General features: G+C 34.7%; 2 protein-coding genes across 3 annotated transcripts; one reads left to right on the top strand and one right to left on the bottom strand.

Annotated features, from left to right (window-relative positions):
- Positions 1-418: 418 nt before the first annotated feature.
- On the top strand, positions 419-4,142 carry LOC123678342 (condensin complex subunit 2-like). 2 transcript variants are annotated; one of them, XM_045615325.1, is made up of 12 exons: positions 419-680; positions 737-904; positions 964-1,180; positions 1,261-1,495; positions 1,568-1,726; positions 1,781-1,896; positions 1,951-2,111; positions 2,325-2,554; positions 2,798-2,960; positions 3,510-3,644; positions 3,701-3,802; positions 3,877-4,142. In XM_045615325.1, the coding sequence occupies exons 1-12, from the start codon at positions 603-605 to the stop codon at positions 4,066-4,068; spliced, it is 1,956 nt and encodes a 651-aa protein (XP_045471281.1). In that variant the 5' UTR covers positions 419-602; the 3' UTR covers positions 4,069-4,142. The 2 variants fall into 2 exon arrangements, with proteins under 2 accessions (XP_045471281.1, XP_045471282.1); XM_045615326.1 differs by having other exon boundaries at positions 520-655.
- Positions 4,143-5,351: 1,209 nt separating this feature from the next.
- LOC123678445 (sodium-coupled monocarboxylate transporter 1) lies at positions 5,352-17,207 on the bottom strand. The gene is made up of 13 exons (XM_045615475.1): positions 17,075-17,207; positions 16,494-16,609; positions 12,745-12,934; positions 12,408-12,685; positions 12,281-12,348; positions 12,001-12,155; positions 10,700-10,840; positions 10,327-10,545; positions 8,087-8,234; positions 7,907-8,029; positions 7,656-7,843; positions 5,614-5,821; positions 5,352-5,549 (listed from the first exon to the last, which is right to left on the bottom strand). Exons 2-13 carry the CDS (start codon positions 16,588-16,590, stop codon positions 5,436-5,438), a joined length of 1,929 nt encoding a protein of 642 aa, XP_045471431.1. The 5' UTR covers positions 16,591-16,609; positions 17,075-17,207; the 3' UTR covers positions 5,352-5,435.
- Positions 17,208-18,430: the final 1,223 nt, after the last annotated feature.

The following is an 18,430-nucleotide window of genomic DNA, read 5'->3' as shown; positions in this document are numbered from 1 at the left end:
TCTTCACGTCAAGTTTTGTACCCAATGTAGAAACCTCTTTACCGACAAATGATTATAGAAATAGCCGCCTAGAGGGCGCATTAGGATGGACCCCAAAAATTCTGAGTTTGCCACATAATTCTAATAGGTACCGCCACATACGCACATCCAATGCCCTTTGCAGGGCGAGTAACCAACTATCTTCTCCTTAAACAATGTCTATACGTATCTTACTGAAACTACAAAACCACATTTCTAATTATTATATGAAAATATCTAATACTTGATTGTGTGTACAATACATGTCTTATGATTAACTTAAGAACACATTACGAATTTCGGTTAATTTAAATTAGTTAATGATCTTATCCTTAAATCTAATGTGTTTGAAGTGGAGACTGTCACTAATTGTATTGCTACGTCTACACGGTAGTTCTAATAATCTGAAGAATCAAAATAGTTCAACCCTTCGATTTCAAATCTGTCCTAGAAACCGTTGTATGTTGTTTATATGTTTATTTATATTTTTAAAATTAATCTACTACAGCTTATGTTACAAGATTGTAAGCACTTAAAGAATAAAAATCGTCGAGCATCATAATAAAGACCCTACGACAAATAAAATGGCATTTTCCACACCTATTGATAATAAAAAGGGGAGGAGGAGAACTTTGATGTTAGTTGATACCCCAATTCCAACAGTAATTAATCTTATGTATAATGCAATATCACGTTCCCTTAAATTTTTCAATTCTAGGAACCAATTAATGATGAATCTGAAAGAACTTCAAGACGTAGCATCATTGAAGTACACAAAAAAGCTCAAGAGACTCCAACCACTCCCATTAATGAGTCTTTCAGATTTAATGGAGAACAAGAGATGAAAGACCATCTTCAACTTTGCATAAAACTTTTTTCTGAAAATGTAAATGATTTTTTCCCATTTGAGAAATATTTTCATTGAAAGTATTACGTTTGTTTCAGAAAATAACAACAGGAGTTGCTTGGCAGCTTCATATTATTGACTTATTGGGCATCTTATCCAAAAAACAGAGCAGTAATACACTACAAGTAGCTAGTACCTCATTGGATATTGGTGCTAAAGTATATGGTTTACGTGTAGATGACTTGCATGCGCAAGGTTTAAAGTTGGCTCATTCAATGTCACGGTTTGTTGAAAAGAACCAACTTGAAGATAAAGGTATATGTGAACCGTGGTAACGAAAGGATAACCGAACAAATTGGAACAAGTTTTTTCTGAATCAAATTAATTTCTTTTAGGAAATGAAGTTGAAGATGATGCAGAATTGGGAAATAATGCTACCCAGCCTACTAGAAAAAAGAGAAAAAGAGTGAGAAATACTATTGTTAAGGATCGAAACACTTTACTCACTGAAATTCCACAATTAGAATCTGTATTTTTCTCTAATAGAATCGACTCTAGTCTGAGTACTGTAGAAAACTTGTTTACCAATAGTTTACCGATGGATAGTGCCTGTTATAAATTATTAGCCTTGTGAGTTTTCTTAATTCTTATTCTAATTTATTCAAACGGATTATTATTTCCATTTATGTTTATAATTTTTAGAGGCGGTGATAAGGCTTGGACAACAGGACCTGATGAGACTTTGGATTGTCTTCAGGAACAAAAAAATTTCAATACAGATCTTCTTCCAAAAACTGGAAACATTTGCGTTCCTTTCCAAAACTTCATTTTGAATCTGGAAAATGCAGCAGAAGAAGAACAGTATGTATTATTTTTTTTTATTTGTAATTTTGCCCTACAAATTGAATTTTTCAGGAGCCAAACTGAAAATAACGCGGAAAAATTGTTAGAAGATGTGGTTGTTTATGACAATCAAGGAATTCCTGTACCGGAATTGGATGGCACTATACACGATGTTTTTAACGATTTCGGTAATTTTTGGCTAATATGAGAAAGTAGTATATATTTTATTCGAAAAATTGCAGATGCTCATGAAGAAGATGATGATGTACCTAACACAGAAGACTTTTTAACTCATCAAGTAAAGCATGATGTACCCCATATTGTTGACTTGATAACCTCAGATATGGACTTTGCAAGATCTGAATATTCATACAACAGTCTTATCACTCTCGGTAGCGGAAAGGTAAGCGATTTCAAAGTTTTCAATTCAACAGGGTGTTATGGAATTGGAGGTGGGAAAGTTACACCATTTATATCTTAAGAATGGCCGAGAAGATTCTTATTATTGTAATTAGATTATATTTCTCTCCATTCCAAATAGCAGAAAAACTATCAAAACATCCATGTTTAAATTTAATGTACAGCTTCAAGACTCACCCTGTATATATTATTAAAGGTCATCGAGAAAATATGGGCAGGACCAAGCCATTGGAAACTGAAGTGCATAAAAAGGGATAAATCTATATTCTCAGGTAATGTTGAGGAGGCTCAATCCATTATCAGACAGAAGAAAAAAATTAAACGGTATGAACCACAACCGCTGGATTTCAAGAAAGGCGCTGAAGCGAGGTTGGCTCTAGAAAATATGGTGAAGATTAAATTCAAAAAAAGATTAGTTCCCGACAGGTAAAAAAATTTAATTGTGTAAATTGTAAAGTTCTTCGAATACAGTATATTTGAAATTATTAAATGAGAAGTGTTAAATTAATAAAAAATATATGTACATCTTATCCACTACTTGCATGGAAAAACAGATACCGGTATTCATCATCTATTTCAGGAAATGAAAAATTTTCAAAACATAGATGAAATTTTATAATTCGGACATGAGCACAAAATCTGTGGAGTACTTTCATTCTTTTTTTTCAGTAAAATAACCCTTCCCTTGTCCGATGAAAATATTCGGTCCATGATGGATAACTTATATGAATTAATGATCAAACCTTTTATATGCAAGCCAAAAGATACAAATGCAATTGCTCTGAACAAGACTCAAGACGAGGTCAACACCATGGATCATTTAGATGAAGATGTGAGTGATTAATTTATTCAACTTTGTATTTTTTTTAACCTTTCTCTGCATTTGAATCGATTATGAAGCATTGGTCTATACCTCACACTTCGAAAGGTGTTAAAACTCAAGATCTCAGTGGCCACATGTGATCACCTCTTCGAGAAATAACGATTGTTTAATTTTACGAACTGCAACTGCAAAATTTTCACCATTATTGTAGTGAATTTCAACAATATCAATGCTGAAGCGTGTATCGTTCCATCTCTAGTAATGGCGTAGTTTTACTTGTCAAATGTCAAAAAATGACAGTTTTGAAGGTGACAGCTGTCCAGATAGCAGGCTATTCAAATTTAAACCTCTTATTGGAAAACCCTCAACTCAAGACAAGCTGACCAATTGACCTCAAATAGGGATAAAGAGGTCTCTTCATTGGAAGAGCCCTCACCACTTCAAATGGGGTCTATTGAAGCCCTTTGCTAACTAATTTGCTCAAAAAATAATTTTGATTTCTAATAAACTTACCAAAAAAAATTTAACACTTATAAGAAGAATGTTAAATTTTTCCAGAATCACGATATAGGCATGGATGACGGAATGGATCATATGGATAACGATCCAGGCAATGATATTGAGGAGGGGGTGGAGGCCTTGAATGTCGATCAGAATTTCATGGGGGACAACCTAGTGGACGCGCCAGAATATGTGAGTTTCTGAAGAGTCTTACGGTTTGCATAATTTCAAAATTCCCTCTTTTGTAGATTCCGAAAGTGTACATTCCATATGCTCAGCAAGCCAAAAAAATGGATATGAAAAAACTTAAAGGTTTCATGTGGCAAATTTTGAGCGAAAAGGCAGCAGAGGTAAGGTTTTTTCTACGATATATGTAATGGTGCTAAAACTTAATATTAACCATTTATGTGATTTTTTTTTTCAGAAATCGAAAAAAATCGACTCGACAACGTTCTCAAAAGCTTTCAGCGATGTATCCAAAGTCCTACCCCAATCGATGAAGAAAGAACTTACATGTGCCCTCGCTTTTTCTGCACTTTTGCATCTTTGTAACGAAAACACCCTGAAGTTAACACAATTAAATGGCTGCGAAGATTTTACCATTGAATCGGGGTAATTTCTTTTTGAATTTTAAATCTTGTTATTCTAATGTATATATTTTGAATTTTCTAATAAAAATTATTGATTTTTTCTTTGTTTTTTTTTGGCTATTCATCAATTGAGAACAGGTGCAAGGTTTTATTTATTCTTTCAAAACTTGCAACCGAACACATCACAACATTGAAAAAAATTTGAAAATAAAATCTTCTAATTCGGATATCATGTTAAAATTGAATAAAATGTGATTTTTGATTCAAATAAATGTTTCATTTTCGATATTGAATTCGATTCATTTCAAATTCAATTTGACGACATCTAAAGAAAGCGCATAGAACTAACTAGTAGTTCGGTCTTTTGTTCGGAGATGGCTGTACGTGCGAACACAGTATTCTATTTTTTGTTCGAATCAGCGAGGTTTAGTTGAGTAGGGTGTGAATAGATGGCGATGGGGTTTTCTTCAACGAATTGATTTTCAAATGGAATTTTACTTTAAATAAAAAAATGTTACGTATACATATTTCTCCAAGGGCACAATTGACGCATCAATGAATGTACGCTCTAAAGATCCGGACTTCACGCCAGAGGTTCCTTCATTTTTATAAAAAATTAACTATTCGACAACAAACTATTTTTATGTTTTTAAAGCTTTTTGGGCATGGATTCCGAGCCTGAATAGTATATTCTGAAACAAGTTGCAGAATGAGCTCCTATTCCAACACGAATGCGAAATTTCGAACGCAAGAGTGTTGGAATTGCCTTCTGCAACGAGTATTAGACGATATTTTCTCTATTTCAGTCAAGCTTTATGAAATATTGTCGAAATTCATTGAAAAATTCAAATTATACATCCTAGTGACTTTTGTATTGTATCTTGGTAGTTGGTGTGACTGTTACGAAAATTGACACATTACGGAATTTGAATTCGAATCGAACGTTTCGAAATTTGAAACAATTTAAAATTACGCATTAAATTCGTGAATTATGTCTGACGAAATCGATTTAACACCACCAGAATTAAGAGAAATTGCGAATAATGCTGCAAATCATTTCACTATATCCAAATTATACATTATGTTGACAATTTTTGACGTTTGTAGAAATTTGATAGGTTTGGAAGGCAGTAGAGACAACCACAAAACGAAAAATATAACTGAAAACGATGCTGTAATGAGTTCATTAAAGCACTGTTTTTAGAACTGTAATGAACTCATTACGATACTGAAATAGGGAAAATTATTTTTTCGCTGCATTTTCAGTTTCATAATGAAACTTTTAAATCTTGCTCTGTTAAATATTAGAAAAATACAAAAAATTTATTAACCAAATTAAATAATTAACAAAATTATACATATGAGTAAATATTAATTTCTAAAATTATCAACATCAAATGGGAATGTATGAACTCCGATCAATAAATAAATAATTATCACTGTAACATTTAAGTGAACAATAATTGTAATTCCTCCAGTTTTCTGCGTTATCTCTATAGGGCTTTCTCTGAAATAACAACATTACTATTATGAGTATCTACGTCATCGTTTAAAGAAATGCTTATATTTACAGTTCCTGTTATTTTTGGACTTGCATCCAGTTTTCCCTTGGTAAGAAAATAGTTTTTCACGATTGGAGTTAGCAACCTTTCGTCAATCCCCCCGGACCCTTCTGAACCAGTGGCGTACGACGCCAACAGCCCCATGATAACAGTTATCAAGAAGCCAATCATAGAATACCAGATGTAGGATATTCTATAGAGTACGAAGATGGGATCACTGAAATAATTTGACAGTTAGTTGCATAGAACATTGATCTTAATTTTTTTCATCATATACAGAATGTCCCGGGAAGAATGCGACAAACGAATACCATAAATTAAGGTCATCATGGAGGACCCGTAACAAGATGTTTCAATCGCCTGAGGGCCGTCGTTGGGGATATACAGGGTGATATTCATCTTATGAGTGAAATTTTACAGTTCAATAACTCTTTAACTAATCAACCGAATAATTTCAAATTTTGAAGTTTTGTCACCCTTTCCTATCATCTTCCTTCAAAATTTCTGAATTCGAGTAAATCAGATGCGGACTAGGAAAATTTCAGTCTTTTCCTATTTTCGTGAATATTGGATCACCCTGTACGTGAACATTATGATTTTTTTCCGTTTTCGGAACCACAAAGAATCAATTCATTATAAAACTTTTAAATCTCGGCTCGGCACGGTCAAACAGGGTGATCAATAAACATTTCCTTATGAGTGAAATTTTTTTAGTTCAATAACTCTTCAAGAAATCCACCGAATGATTTCAATTTTTTAAGTTTTGTCGCCCTTTACTATCTCCTTCCATCAATATTTCTGAAATCGATTAAATCAGATCTGGATTAACAAAATTTTAGACTTTTTCTATTTTCTTGAATATTGGATCACTCTGTACGTCAATATCATAATTTTTTTCGTTTTCAACACAACGAATTAATTCATAATCAACTTTCTAAAACTCAGCTTGCCGCCGTCATACAGGGTGACCAATAAACATTCCCTCATGAAAGAAATACAACCGATTTGATCGAATACGATAGCGAAATCTGTGGAACAACTATATAATACCAACGTGCTCAAAAATGTATTAAAATGGAGGAATATAATTTTGAACAATATCTGCTGAACTGAAAATTTTTTATTTTTGATTCATTGTTTTCAAGATCAAATATTTTCAATTTATTTGCTGTTTTTGTTCTATTCTTTATCCAGTTTGTTGATTGAAAGTTTTCTCAAATAATTTGAGTAAAATTTAGGTGAAACATTCATGAAGGGTGAAACAACTTCAATTTTCGAAATAATTCTACCGATAAATTCAAGAAATCTTGAACTATGAAATTTTTTTCATCAAGAGATGTTTATTGATCACCCTGAATGATGGCACCAAGCAGAGATTCAAAATTTTTATTATGAATTAATTCTTTGTGGTTACGAAAACGAAAAAGAATGATATCAACATACAGGGTTATTCAATATTCAAGAAAATAGAAAAGGTCTTAAATTTTCCTAGTCCGGATCTGATTTACTCGATTTCAGAAATATTGAAGGAAGGCGATAGTAAAGGGCGACAAAACTTGAAAAATTGAAATCGTTCGGTGGATTTCTTGAAGAGTTATTGAACTAAAAAAATTTCACCCATAAGTGAATGTTTATTGATCACGCTGTATGACCGTGCCAAGCAGAGATTTAAAATCTTTATAATGAATTGATTCTTTCTGATTCCGAAAACGGAAAAAAATCATAATGTTCACTTACAGGGTGATCCAATATTCACGAAAATAGGAAAAGTCTGAAATTTTCCTAGTCCGGATCTGATTTACTCGAATTCAGAAATTTTGAAGGAAGATGATAGGAAAGGGTGACGAAACTTCAAAATTTGAAATTATTCGGTCGATTAGTTAAAGAGTTATTGAACTGTAAAATTTCACTCATAAGATGAACATCACCCTGTATATCCCCAACGAAGGCACTCAGGCGATTGAAACATCTTGATCCGGGTCCTCCATGATGACTTTAATTCATGGTATTCGTTTGTCGCATTCTTACCGGGACACCCTGTAGAAGCTTACCCAATCGAAGTAATTTCACCTTGGCCCAGGATTGGAGTGAGAACTTCTGTTGTGGTTACATTCGAACAACCTGAAATGCTAGTCTCTTTTCTGATCTGCTCCAGACTTCCGCTGGCGATGGATATTTGTTGACCGATGCACATAAGCGTTATCAGAGCCACTGCTACTATACTCCCAAATATGGCACCCTAAAAAATAATTACCCATTATTTTTACTTTTCTTCCAAATTATGGACAAACATTAACCTCACCTTAGAATTAGCTGAAGGAAAGAACATGCCCAACGTGAAAAGTCCTAGTGTAATCCCACCAACCATCCCGTTGAAGCTGATGGCCACCTGCATCACACTGCCCAGTTTGGCAACAACGAAAACCTGCACATACAGAAAACAATAAAGTCAAGAGATCCATAGTGATGATATTGGACAAACCAGAGCAAAGCTGACGGCTCCATAGCCTATCGAGATGCACTTAGCCCAAAAGGCACCGTTAGATTTGGGCACCTTGAAATCAAAGGCTCCCTCGATGAAGTCTTCTATCGTTACTGCTGACAAACTATTCAGGGCTGAAGCCACTGTTCTGAAAACGTTAAAATTGGTTGAAATCGGAGATTGATGTCAAAAAAGTACAAAATGAATTTAGCGTAAACTGGATGAAACTGAAAACCTTGGCCCCCCTCAAAAAAAAATCCTGGTCTCTCCTTTGCCCTACTATTCTTAAAAGCTGATGTCGCTACTGATCCAATTGGACTCAATTCCTTTTTTTATAACTCACTCTAAAAATAAGCAAAAGACTCTTTGGAAAAATATGGGGCACAAGACCAGATATGGTACTGTGGTTATACACTGCAGTAGGTATTACGTCCCATTGTCACCTATGCGTCTTTAGCTTGGTGGATGAAAACCGAAGAGGTCACCACAAGCAGCTGGCTGCAGAAACTGGAGACGCTGGCCTGTATTGGCGTTACGGTAGCTAGACACACAACTCTCACAGCAGGCTTGAGGTTATACTTGATTTACCTACTTTACATGTGAGGAAATGTGGCTTGCTGGAAGCCAATAAGAATATCCAGCAATGGAAATCTCCGTCTGGCAAACTGGATTGGACACATGGCGATATTGAATCAATTAGACTAAAACCTCTTGGCAAAACTCTCGGATGTGATGCCAACTACAATGCACAAAAAAATTAACGCACATTATGGAATTCTCAAATTTATTCTACAACTGAAGATGTTCTCAATGATAATTATTTTTATCAGAATTATGCATGCATATGTTATCCACTTTCAACGTTTTTCTTCAATACAGATGTTTTTTCCCAGCAGGAATAAGAAAAGATGAGATTATCAGATTTTGAATGTATTGGCTCCATTCTGAAATCAGTTGTTCTCGATCAATTCTAGTGATCAATAGTTTTTCTTTCGTTTGATTTTCTACACTCGATCGCTATGCAACGCGAAACACGCAATTTGACCCAAGAGGAATGTGCCCAAGCGGTAGTTTTGCGAGAAGAAGGGTGGATATACACAAGAATTGCAGAAAGGTTTGGAGTTTCCCATATAAGTGTGTCCAGAATGTTGCAGCGATTCAGGGAGACAGGTATGAATGTCCGAAGACCAGGACAGGGTAGACCACGGGTAACAACTGCCATTCAAGAACGTTACTTGAGAGTTTCTTCGTTGAGACAACGGTTTACAACCGCTCGCCTCCTTCAAAATCAGCTTGAGCAAACTCATGGGGTGCAAATTAGCACTCAGACAATAAGAAATCGCCTCAGAGAATATTACCCCAGCCCATCGAAGGGCGCATTTGGATTTTGCGAGAGAGCTTATCCATTGGGAAGAGGCTGATTGGGAAAGAGTTCTCTTCACAGATGAGTCTAGATTCTGCCTCTATCATTGTGATCGACGTTCCCTTGTATACAGACGTCCACATGAAAGATATGCTTAGTGCAATTTTCTGAAAACTACTGGTTTCGGGGGAGGATCGATTATGGTATGGGGTGGAATATCTTTGACTGCTCGCACAGACCTAGTGGTCTTTGATAATGGAGCTATGAATGCTGATAGGTATATAAGGAACATTCTTGAAGAGCATGTAGTGCCATTTGCCCCATACATTGGTGAAAATTTCATTTTTATGGACGATAATGCCAGACCCCATCGTGCGCGCATCGTTCAGGAGTACCTTGAAGAGGTTGAAGTCTCTCGAATGGAATGGCCAGCAAGAAGTCCAGATCTCAATCCGATTGAGCAGGTTTGGGACAACATCAATAGAAGGCTGAGAAGTTCAGAAAATCATCCAGCCATAATGACTTAGGAATCCAACTCAGAGAAATCTGGGAAGGATTAGATCAGAACATTGTAAGATCACTCATTTTGAGTATGAACCGTCGTTGCCGAGCTGTAATTAACGCAAGGGGTGGAAATACCAAGTATTAAATCACCCATCAGCATTCCAGTATTTTGAAAATTGTTTATTTCTCTTCTTTCACATAAGATTCGGTGAAATCCAGAATTTTTCTTCCATTTAATGTATCTTGTTTCGTTCAAAACCTTCTCGAGAGAACATAAAAAATAAATTATAAAGTCAATGTAGAGTTAACTTTCATTAAAATTGAGATTTTCAGAATGTGCGTTAATTTTTCTGTGATAATAATAATACCTTACCCCAAACTGGCGGCAAATATTCCAGCGACAAAGAATCCCATGATGCCTTTAAGATGTCCCATCTCAGTGATCACATAGTAGGGCAGCAATTCATCAGAATCTCCGATTGCACATGATCTGAGTGGGTCACAATCCTTGAACCGGGTCACCATGATCATACCCGTGTAGAAATTCAAGCTGTAGACGAGAATCAGCCCGAAAGCGGAGACCCACAAGGCTCTGAAACATTCCTATTTTATTTTTCAAGTCTACACTGTTGTGTAAATTGTGGTGTGTTTGAAGTGACTAAGGTACATAGTAACAAAGCCTACATAGAACACAAGGGTTGGGGAAAATTGTGTTAAAAAACATTATAAATAAACAATAAACCTACTTCCTCACTTGCGATATAGACTGGACCGACATGTATTTCTGGATTGAGGCCTGGTTTGAACAGAACATGGTCATCCAGTAGAAAGTACCTCCTATCACAACTGACCAAAAACTGTGACGAACGGTCATATCTGAAGTCATACTGCAATGATAATAATCAAATAAATAATAATAATAAATGACTTTGTTCAAATTGAAATAAAGGGTGTTTTTTTTAGAGCTATAGAACTTTAAATTTCAATAAAACAACGATGGATTATTCGATTGACATGAATTTTATTTATCCGCAAGATAATCTTGTGGCATTACATTTTAAAAACGATTTCTGGCATATGACCGCCACGCCTGGCTCGGATGTAGTCCAATCTGGACGTCCAATTTTCGATGACTTTTTCCAACATTTGTGGCCGTATATCGGCAATAACACGGCGAATGTTGTCTTCCACATGGTCAATGGTTTGTGGCTTATCCGCATAGACCAATGACTTTACATAGCCCCACAGAAAGTATTCTATCGGTGTTAAATCACAAGATCTTGAAGGCCAATTTACAGGTCCAAAACGTGAAATTAGGCGGTCACCAAACGTGTCTTTCAATAAATCGATTGTGCCACGAGCTGTGTGATATGTTGCGCCGTCTTGTTGGAACCACAGCTCCTGGACATCATGGTTGCTCAATTCAGGAATGAAAAAGTTAATAATCATGGCTCTATACCGATCACCATTGACTGTAACGTTCTGGCCATCATCGTTTTTGAAGAAGTACGGACCAATGACTCCACCAGCCCATAAAGCGCACCAAACAGTCAGTTTTTCTGGATGTAACGGTGTTTCGACATACACTTGAGGATTAGATTCACTTCAAATGCGGCAGTTTTGTTTGTTGACGTAGCCATTTAACCAGAAGTGCGCTTCATCGCTGAACGAAATAAAATGGACATAGTGCGCGATACGTATTCCGCACAGAACCATTATTTTCGAAATAAAATTACACTATTTGCAAGCGTTGTTCAGGCGTGAGTCTATTCATGATGAATTGCCAAACCAAACTGAGAATAAATCACTTGACAGCTGTTAAATCGGTCTCCATCTTGAACAGTAATGTCAACTTAAAGTTATATACCTCGAAAAAAAAACACCCGTTATAATCAAATTGAGAAAACTAAGTTAATAAAATTCTATAAAAATAAAAACTGTCATTGAAAAACTCCTTATATTTATATGTATACAGCTATGAGGTCTTCAAAATCCTGCTTTCCTGATTTTACTTTCGAAAATTAGACTCAAAATAGAAATAACTTACTTGAATATTTCCAGCCTTTCTGTTTGGTAATTATCCAACCAAACCTTAGCATCTGGTCCCAAAAATTTTTGACCAATCCACACAATCGCTATCAAAGATCCTATCAACACAAATGTTTGAAAGGTGTCAGCTATAATCACAGCTTTCATGCCACCCTGAAATGTAGAATTCAATTAGAAGCAATATGCTTCTAATATCAATAAGTCTATGGTATTCTTCAAGGATCTAATTGAGGACTACACTAAAACTAAAGCAACTACATTACCTACTAAAAACTCACCTGAGAAGCGTAAAAAATGCAAACTACGTAAACTCCGGTTACAGCCAAATAAACATCGAGTCCAGTTACTGGAAATAAACATTCTCATCACCACTCCTCACAGATGTCATAAAAATTCCTATCTTACCTTTGCTAAGGGCCAAAGCTGGAGCAAACACAGCTACACTGGTGTAAAGAACCATCTGGAAGATGTACAGACCACTAGCTATATACCTGGTGGTGGAATTGAACCTCAAAGAAAAATATTCATAGCTGCTGGTCAGCCTCAACTCCATAAACACTGGGAGGTAGAGGTTTGAAGTTAGAGGCACCACTGCCAAAAAGGCGATGCAAATCATCCAGAACTGAAGTCCGTAGTTGTACATTTCACTTGGGTTGCCCAAGAGTTCTATTGCTGTGACGAAACTGCAAGGTGTATAGGTTCTGTAGATGTTACAAAAGTATCGGAGGAGTAGGGGACATACCTTGCAGCAAGGGACATCGACATTGGGATGGTGCCCATCTTGCTACCTCCTAAAAGGAAATCGTCACTGCTCTCTTGTTGTTTCTTGAAGAATCCGTAGAATACGCCTATACCGCAAGATATGATCAGCATGAATCCAAGTACCAGATAGTCTGCCCATGAGAAGGTATTTGCTTGGTGTTGGTGAGGATCTGAAGAGTTTAAAAAATCTAGATATTCTTCTGTATCCGTAACAGGAGAGTTCCGAGTACCAACATATAATAATGAAATATAACCTTGAAATCTGTGTGAAACTGAGATATTCACGCACGATTTTGTTCTACAAGTTATCGCAGAATGAACGGATTTGCCTTAGAATTGAAAAATGTCACAATATTTTCGTAATTACAAAAGCGACGTAGTTGCAATTTTAGGTGTACATATGAAATAAAAACTATAGGGTGTTTTTTTCGAGGTATATAACTTTAAGTTGGCATTACTGTTCAAAATGGCGACCGATTTAACAGCTGTCAAGTGATTTATTCTCAGTTTGGTTTGGCAATTTATCATGAATAGACTTACGCCTGAACAACGCTTGCATATAGTGCAATTTTGTTTCGAAAATAATGGTTCTGTGCGGAATACGTATCGCGCACTACGTCCATTTTATTTTGTTTAGCGATGAAGCGCACTTTTGGTTGAATGGCTTCGTCAACAAACAAAACTGCCGCATTTGGAGTGAAGCTAATCCTCAAGTGTATGTCGAAACACCGTTACATCCAGAAAAACTGACTGTTTGGTGCGTTTTATGGGCTGGTGGAATCATTGGTCCGTACTTCTTCAAAAACGATGATGGCCAAAACGTTACAGTCAATGGTGATCGGTATAGAGCCATGATTACTAACTTTTCATTCCTGAATTGAACAACCATGATGTCCAGGACCTGTGGTTCCAACAAGACGGCGCAACATGTCACAAAGCTCGTGCCACAATCGATTTATTGAAAGAAACGTTTGGTGACCACCTAATTTCACGTTTAGGACCTGTGAATTGGCCTCCAAGATCTTGTGATTTAACACCGCTAGACGTCTTTCTGTGTGGCTATGTGAAGTCATTGGTCTATGCGGATAAGCCACAAACTCTTGACCATTTGAAAGACAACATTCGCCGTGTTATTGCCGATATACGGTCACAAATGTTGGAAAAAGTCATCGAAAATTGGACGTCCAGATTGGACTACATCCGAGCCAGCCGTGGCGGTCATATGCCAGAAATCATATTTGAAATGTAATGCCACAAGATTATCTTGCGGATAAATAAAATTCATGTCAATCGAATAATCCAACGTTGTTTTATTGCAATTTAAAGTTCTAAAGCTCTAAAAAAACACCCTTTACAAGGTATGGCAGAATGAACGGATTTGCCTTAGAACTGAAAAATTTCACATTATTTTCGTAATTAGAAAAGCGAACTAGTTGAAATTTTAGGTGTACTATCAAATAAAAATTACTATGGGGAGTAAAGTAGTGGGCTGTTTTTTTATTCAAGTATCCAATTGAATGTTTAAGTTGTTATTTTGACATCCAAATGGCATGCAATTAAAAAACTTGATTTCTCATTGGTAAACCCTAGTTTCAGTCAAATATTCGACGGATCCTCGTTGCTGAAAAAATATAAATAAACGAACGGAAATTTTGGGTGCTTGTGAAGATGAGAATCTTGACTTGTTCATTACAGCCTTGAATTATTCAATTAGAAAAAGATGTATAAAATTGGCGTAGCGAATAAGTTTTGATCGATAGTTGACAAATTAAGTATTTCTAATATCACTTAATCGTCTTTGCAACAACAGGAAGTTATAAAGTTATAATGTAGATTCTTTCCTTTATTGAATTGGGCTTTTTTAGAGATGTTGCTGAATGGGCTCTTCTAACTCAAGGTAATAAAGCCCATTTCGTTTTGATTGTGGGGGAATTCATATACTGAGATGACGAAGATTGTTTGTCAACATTTCAGCTTTAATCTGAGGGATATTAGCAAAGACCGCAAATATTACACTATATAGTTTATTTTTTTCTCTTTCAACGCGAAGTGTCTCGAAATTCTGGTCCAATTCTATATGAAGTGATGGTTCTTGTTGAAATAAGAAGATTTTTCAAGTAAATTTCTCGAATCTCTTCGGAGATACAGGATGTTGCACTTTATTTTGTTCATTTTTTTCATGAATTCTAAACGAGTTGAGATATAATCGTTGTCATTTTAAATTATATTATACTATTTTCAATATTTTCACATTTTTGTTTGAGCTCCACTTATCATGCAATAACCGCCTTGAGAATCCAGGTCCGGGTTAACAAAAAATTATGAATCGTTTGAAACCTCATAACAACACCCTGTACATCGGAATTTTGAAAATCTGTTTTAATATTCGGAAACACCTCTAAAAACTAAACTGAGACGTGTACTTCAAATTTTCGCACAGACAGTTTTACTGCACAAATTTTCAACGTAAAAGTGAAGTTTTTATGACTTTGGATACCTGAAAGTGGTTTGAAATGACTTTTAACAATGAATTATCAAAAATATTGAATCCATAATTGTTTCAAGATTACTTTTAATTCATTTTTACATTTGTTTTACTTTTTATAGCTGTATACCATTTCAGTTTTTATTTTTGAGTTACTCTGTCAGTCTCTCGTCGTTTCTCATTACTGCACAAATTTTCAACGAAAACGTGAATTTTTTAAGAATTTGGTTTGCTGGAAGTGGTTCAAAGTAACTTTTAGTGATTAATCTATGAGTTAGTTAATGAGATCATAGTCCTCTTTCGTGTGTGAAGTCTGTTGTTTCTTTCAGCAGAGCTTTTCACTACTGCAAATAATCATAAAATTTCGTATTCAATCAAGTAGGTTGACAACCATTACTTTGACAGAAGACCATTGTTGTTTAGAATAATTCAGATTGATTAATTATTTTGTTATTATATTTTTTTGTTGATAATTGTTTCAAAATATACGATATCAACCTAATGCAACTCAATTCTCAATAAATAGAAACTGAAATAGTATAGCTATAAAAAGGAAAACCAATATAAAAATGAATTACAAAGTAATGTTGAAATAATTATGGATTCAATATTTTTGATAATTCATTGTAAAAAGTCACTTCAAACCACTTTCAGGTATCCAAGTTCTTAAAAACTTCACTTTTACGTTGAAAATTTGTGCAGTAAATCTGTCTGCGCGAAAATTCGAAGTTCACGTCTCAGTTTAGTTTTTAGTGGTGTTTCCGAATATTAAAACAGATTTTCAAAATTCCGATGTACAGGGTGTTGTTTCGAGGATTCAAACGATTCATGTTTGCATGTTTTGTTAACCCGGACCTGGATTTTCAAGGCGGTTATTGCATGATACGTTTGGGCTCTCAATTAGGAACATAATTGCCAAATATGAAGAAAATATACCGGGTGGTTCATTTGATATGGCCTCAGAAAGAAACGGGCAAAATTCATAAAACACCCAGTATCTCGGCTACGAAGACAGTAAGACCCAATAAATGGGGTATCTCCAGAACCGCCTTGGTGCCACCTATGCACCTGTGAAGTATTTCCGTTTCCCAATGAAACACCCTGTATGAGTAAAAGTTGAGAATATATATATTTTCAAATTAATTCTGAAGATTGTAAGTGCCTAAAATTCCAAAGAATTCACATATGGCAGTAAAATGGTGTGTCGTATAAAATTCGACATTATTAATATTGAAATATCTTACCTTCTTGTCTTTCAGCTAAAATTCCTGGTGAACAAACACAAAAAATGAGCAGCAAAAGTAACAACGCTCTGCGTCCAAACATTTTTTCGAAAAACATTGAAAGTTGTATTGAACTCCTGTAAAAAATTATGGATTGAAAATGACAGAATTAGCAGCAATTAATGGAAATGAAAAGGTTCTCAATGACGTTCTTTTTACGATATGTAATGCAAAATTATTATTTTTCATTTCCGTACAGCTTAATGAATTAGTATATTACGAAATGTAGATATTTAATTAAGATGACATAACAATATCATAAAATAGTAGGGAGGTAAAACTCTCTTGAAAAAACAAACAAAAAATTTTGAAAAAGGATCATTTAAATTTAAACGTAAAAAACATTCAAATATCGCAAATGCTTTTTGGTAAGAAATATCCGGGCATTTTCACTAAGGGCTTCAAATTTAATTTTCAACGCTAATCTGTTTTTTTAAAGATAAAATTCTCCATTCAACAAATTTTGTACTCTTACTTTTTCCGTTTTCAATTAAAAAAAAAATTGATTGCAAATCATTTCCACAGAAAAATTGTGAACTCACTATTTTTTTTTCACTATTTTCTGCATACACTATTTCCTTCACAGTATCCTCTTAAGAACGAATTGCACTGGGTGTCATCAAAAAGATTAATCACAGATGAATAAAAGAAACAGCAACAGTGGGAACGTTATGGTCGAACTGTATTTAATATAAGATATTATTGGTACTTAAAAGTTGGTAATTAATATTAGTGGTGGGGCGCAGCTTTTGGAACAAATATGACTACCATTACCTTTTCTTATTTGCTTGAAATCCATCCAATGTTTGAAGTATTTTTCGATTTTTCACACGCTTACTTCGATATTGATCTGCATCAACTATTGTGTGTCTCTGAAAGGTGAGATAATTTGTTTACAGCTGTTTCAGGATTCACAAATAATAATTATTATCACAAGTGCTTACCTAAAATGTTACCAAATACTATTTGGTATTAGACGTAACGGCCTCATGACTTACATTCTGATATATACATACTTAGGGTAAATTAAGTTATCTTTCCATAAGAAATTGGAACATCGAAAAACAAATAATAGAATATCTTTTTCTGAATCATTTCGATGAATCTTTGTGAGTGTTTCATAATTTTTGTTTTGATGGTCATTGACTGAAAAAACACATAGAAATGTGATTCAAAATGTGGATAAAAATCACTGTAACAAATAATGTATATACGGGGGTGATACATCCAAGAATGACCAATCTCTGAATTGTAGATTCAAGACCTCAAAATAAATTGATTCTGTTCAACAGGCCTTATATAAATATAAGAGGTTTCTGAGATACCAGGTGTTTACTGTTTAAATGAGAATTTTTATTTTCCCAATAGTTTTTTATATTTAATAAATCCCATTTGAAAATTTTCAATTTTACGTTTTTTGACAGTTGTAACTAGCGTCCTCTCTGAGCATTGCTAAATGCTAAAAGTGTCAGTTTTTAAATGAAAATTGTGAAAACAAAAAATATTGCCGACTAATCGTTTTTGATCTCTTCTTTTTCTTTTTTTTTCGGTGTTGGGAACCAGAAAGTCTCTTTCAACCATATAGCATTTGAAATAGGTATGTTTGTGAAAAATGTACTTTATTTTTTGGAATGAATGCGTACGGATTGAATTATTGGAATAAGATTAATCTCAGAGAAATGAAGGATAATATTAATCTAAATAAAAAACGAGTTCAAAAGTAATTTGAAAATATTGAGTTAATAAAACAAATAAAAATTGACGATGTCAAAACTCTTTGCATTGAACAAGCTCAATTTAAATCATAAAACTATTAAAAAACTAATTATTCATTCTACATAACTTACAGTTTTTGAATAACTTGCCGGGAGATTTCTGACGAGAGAACACACAAAATG

Source organism: Harmonia axyridis, chromosome 4 (genome assembly GCF_914767665.1).
Source record: "Harmonia axyridis chromosome 4, icHarAxyr1.1, whole genome shotgun sequence".
NCBI lineage: Eukaryota > Metazoa > Arthropoda > Insecta > Coleoptera > Coccinellidae > Harmonia > Harmonia axyridis.
The sequence above is the reverse complement of the archived record's forward strand: the minus strand, read 5'-3'. Positions and strand labels throughout refer to the sequence as shown.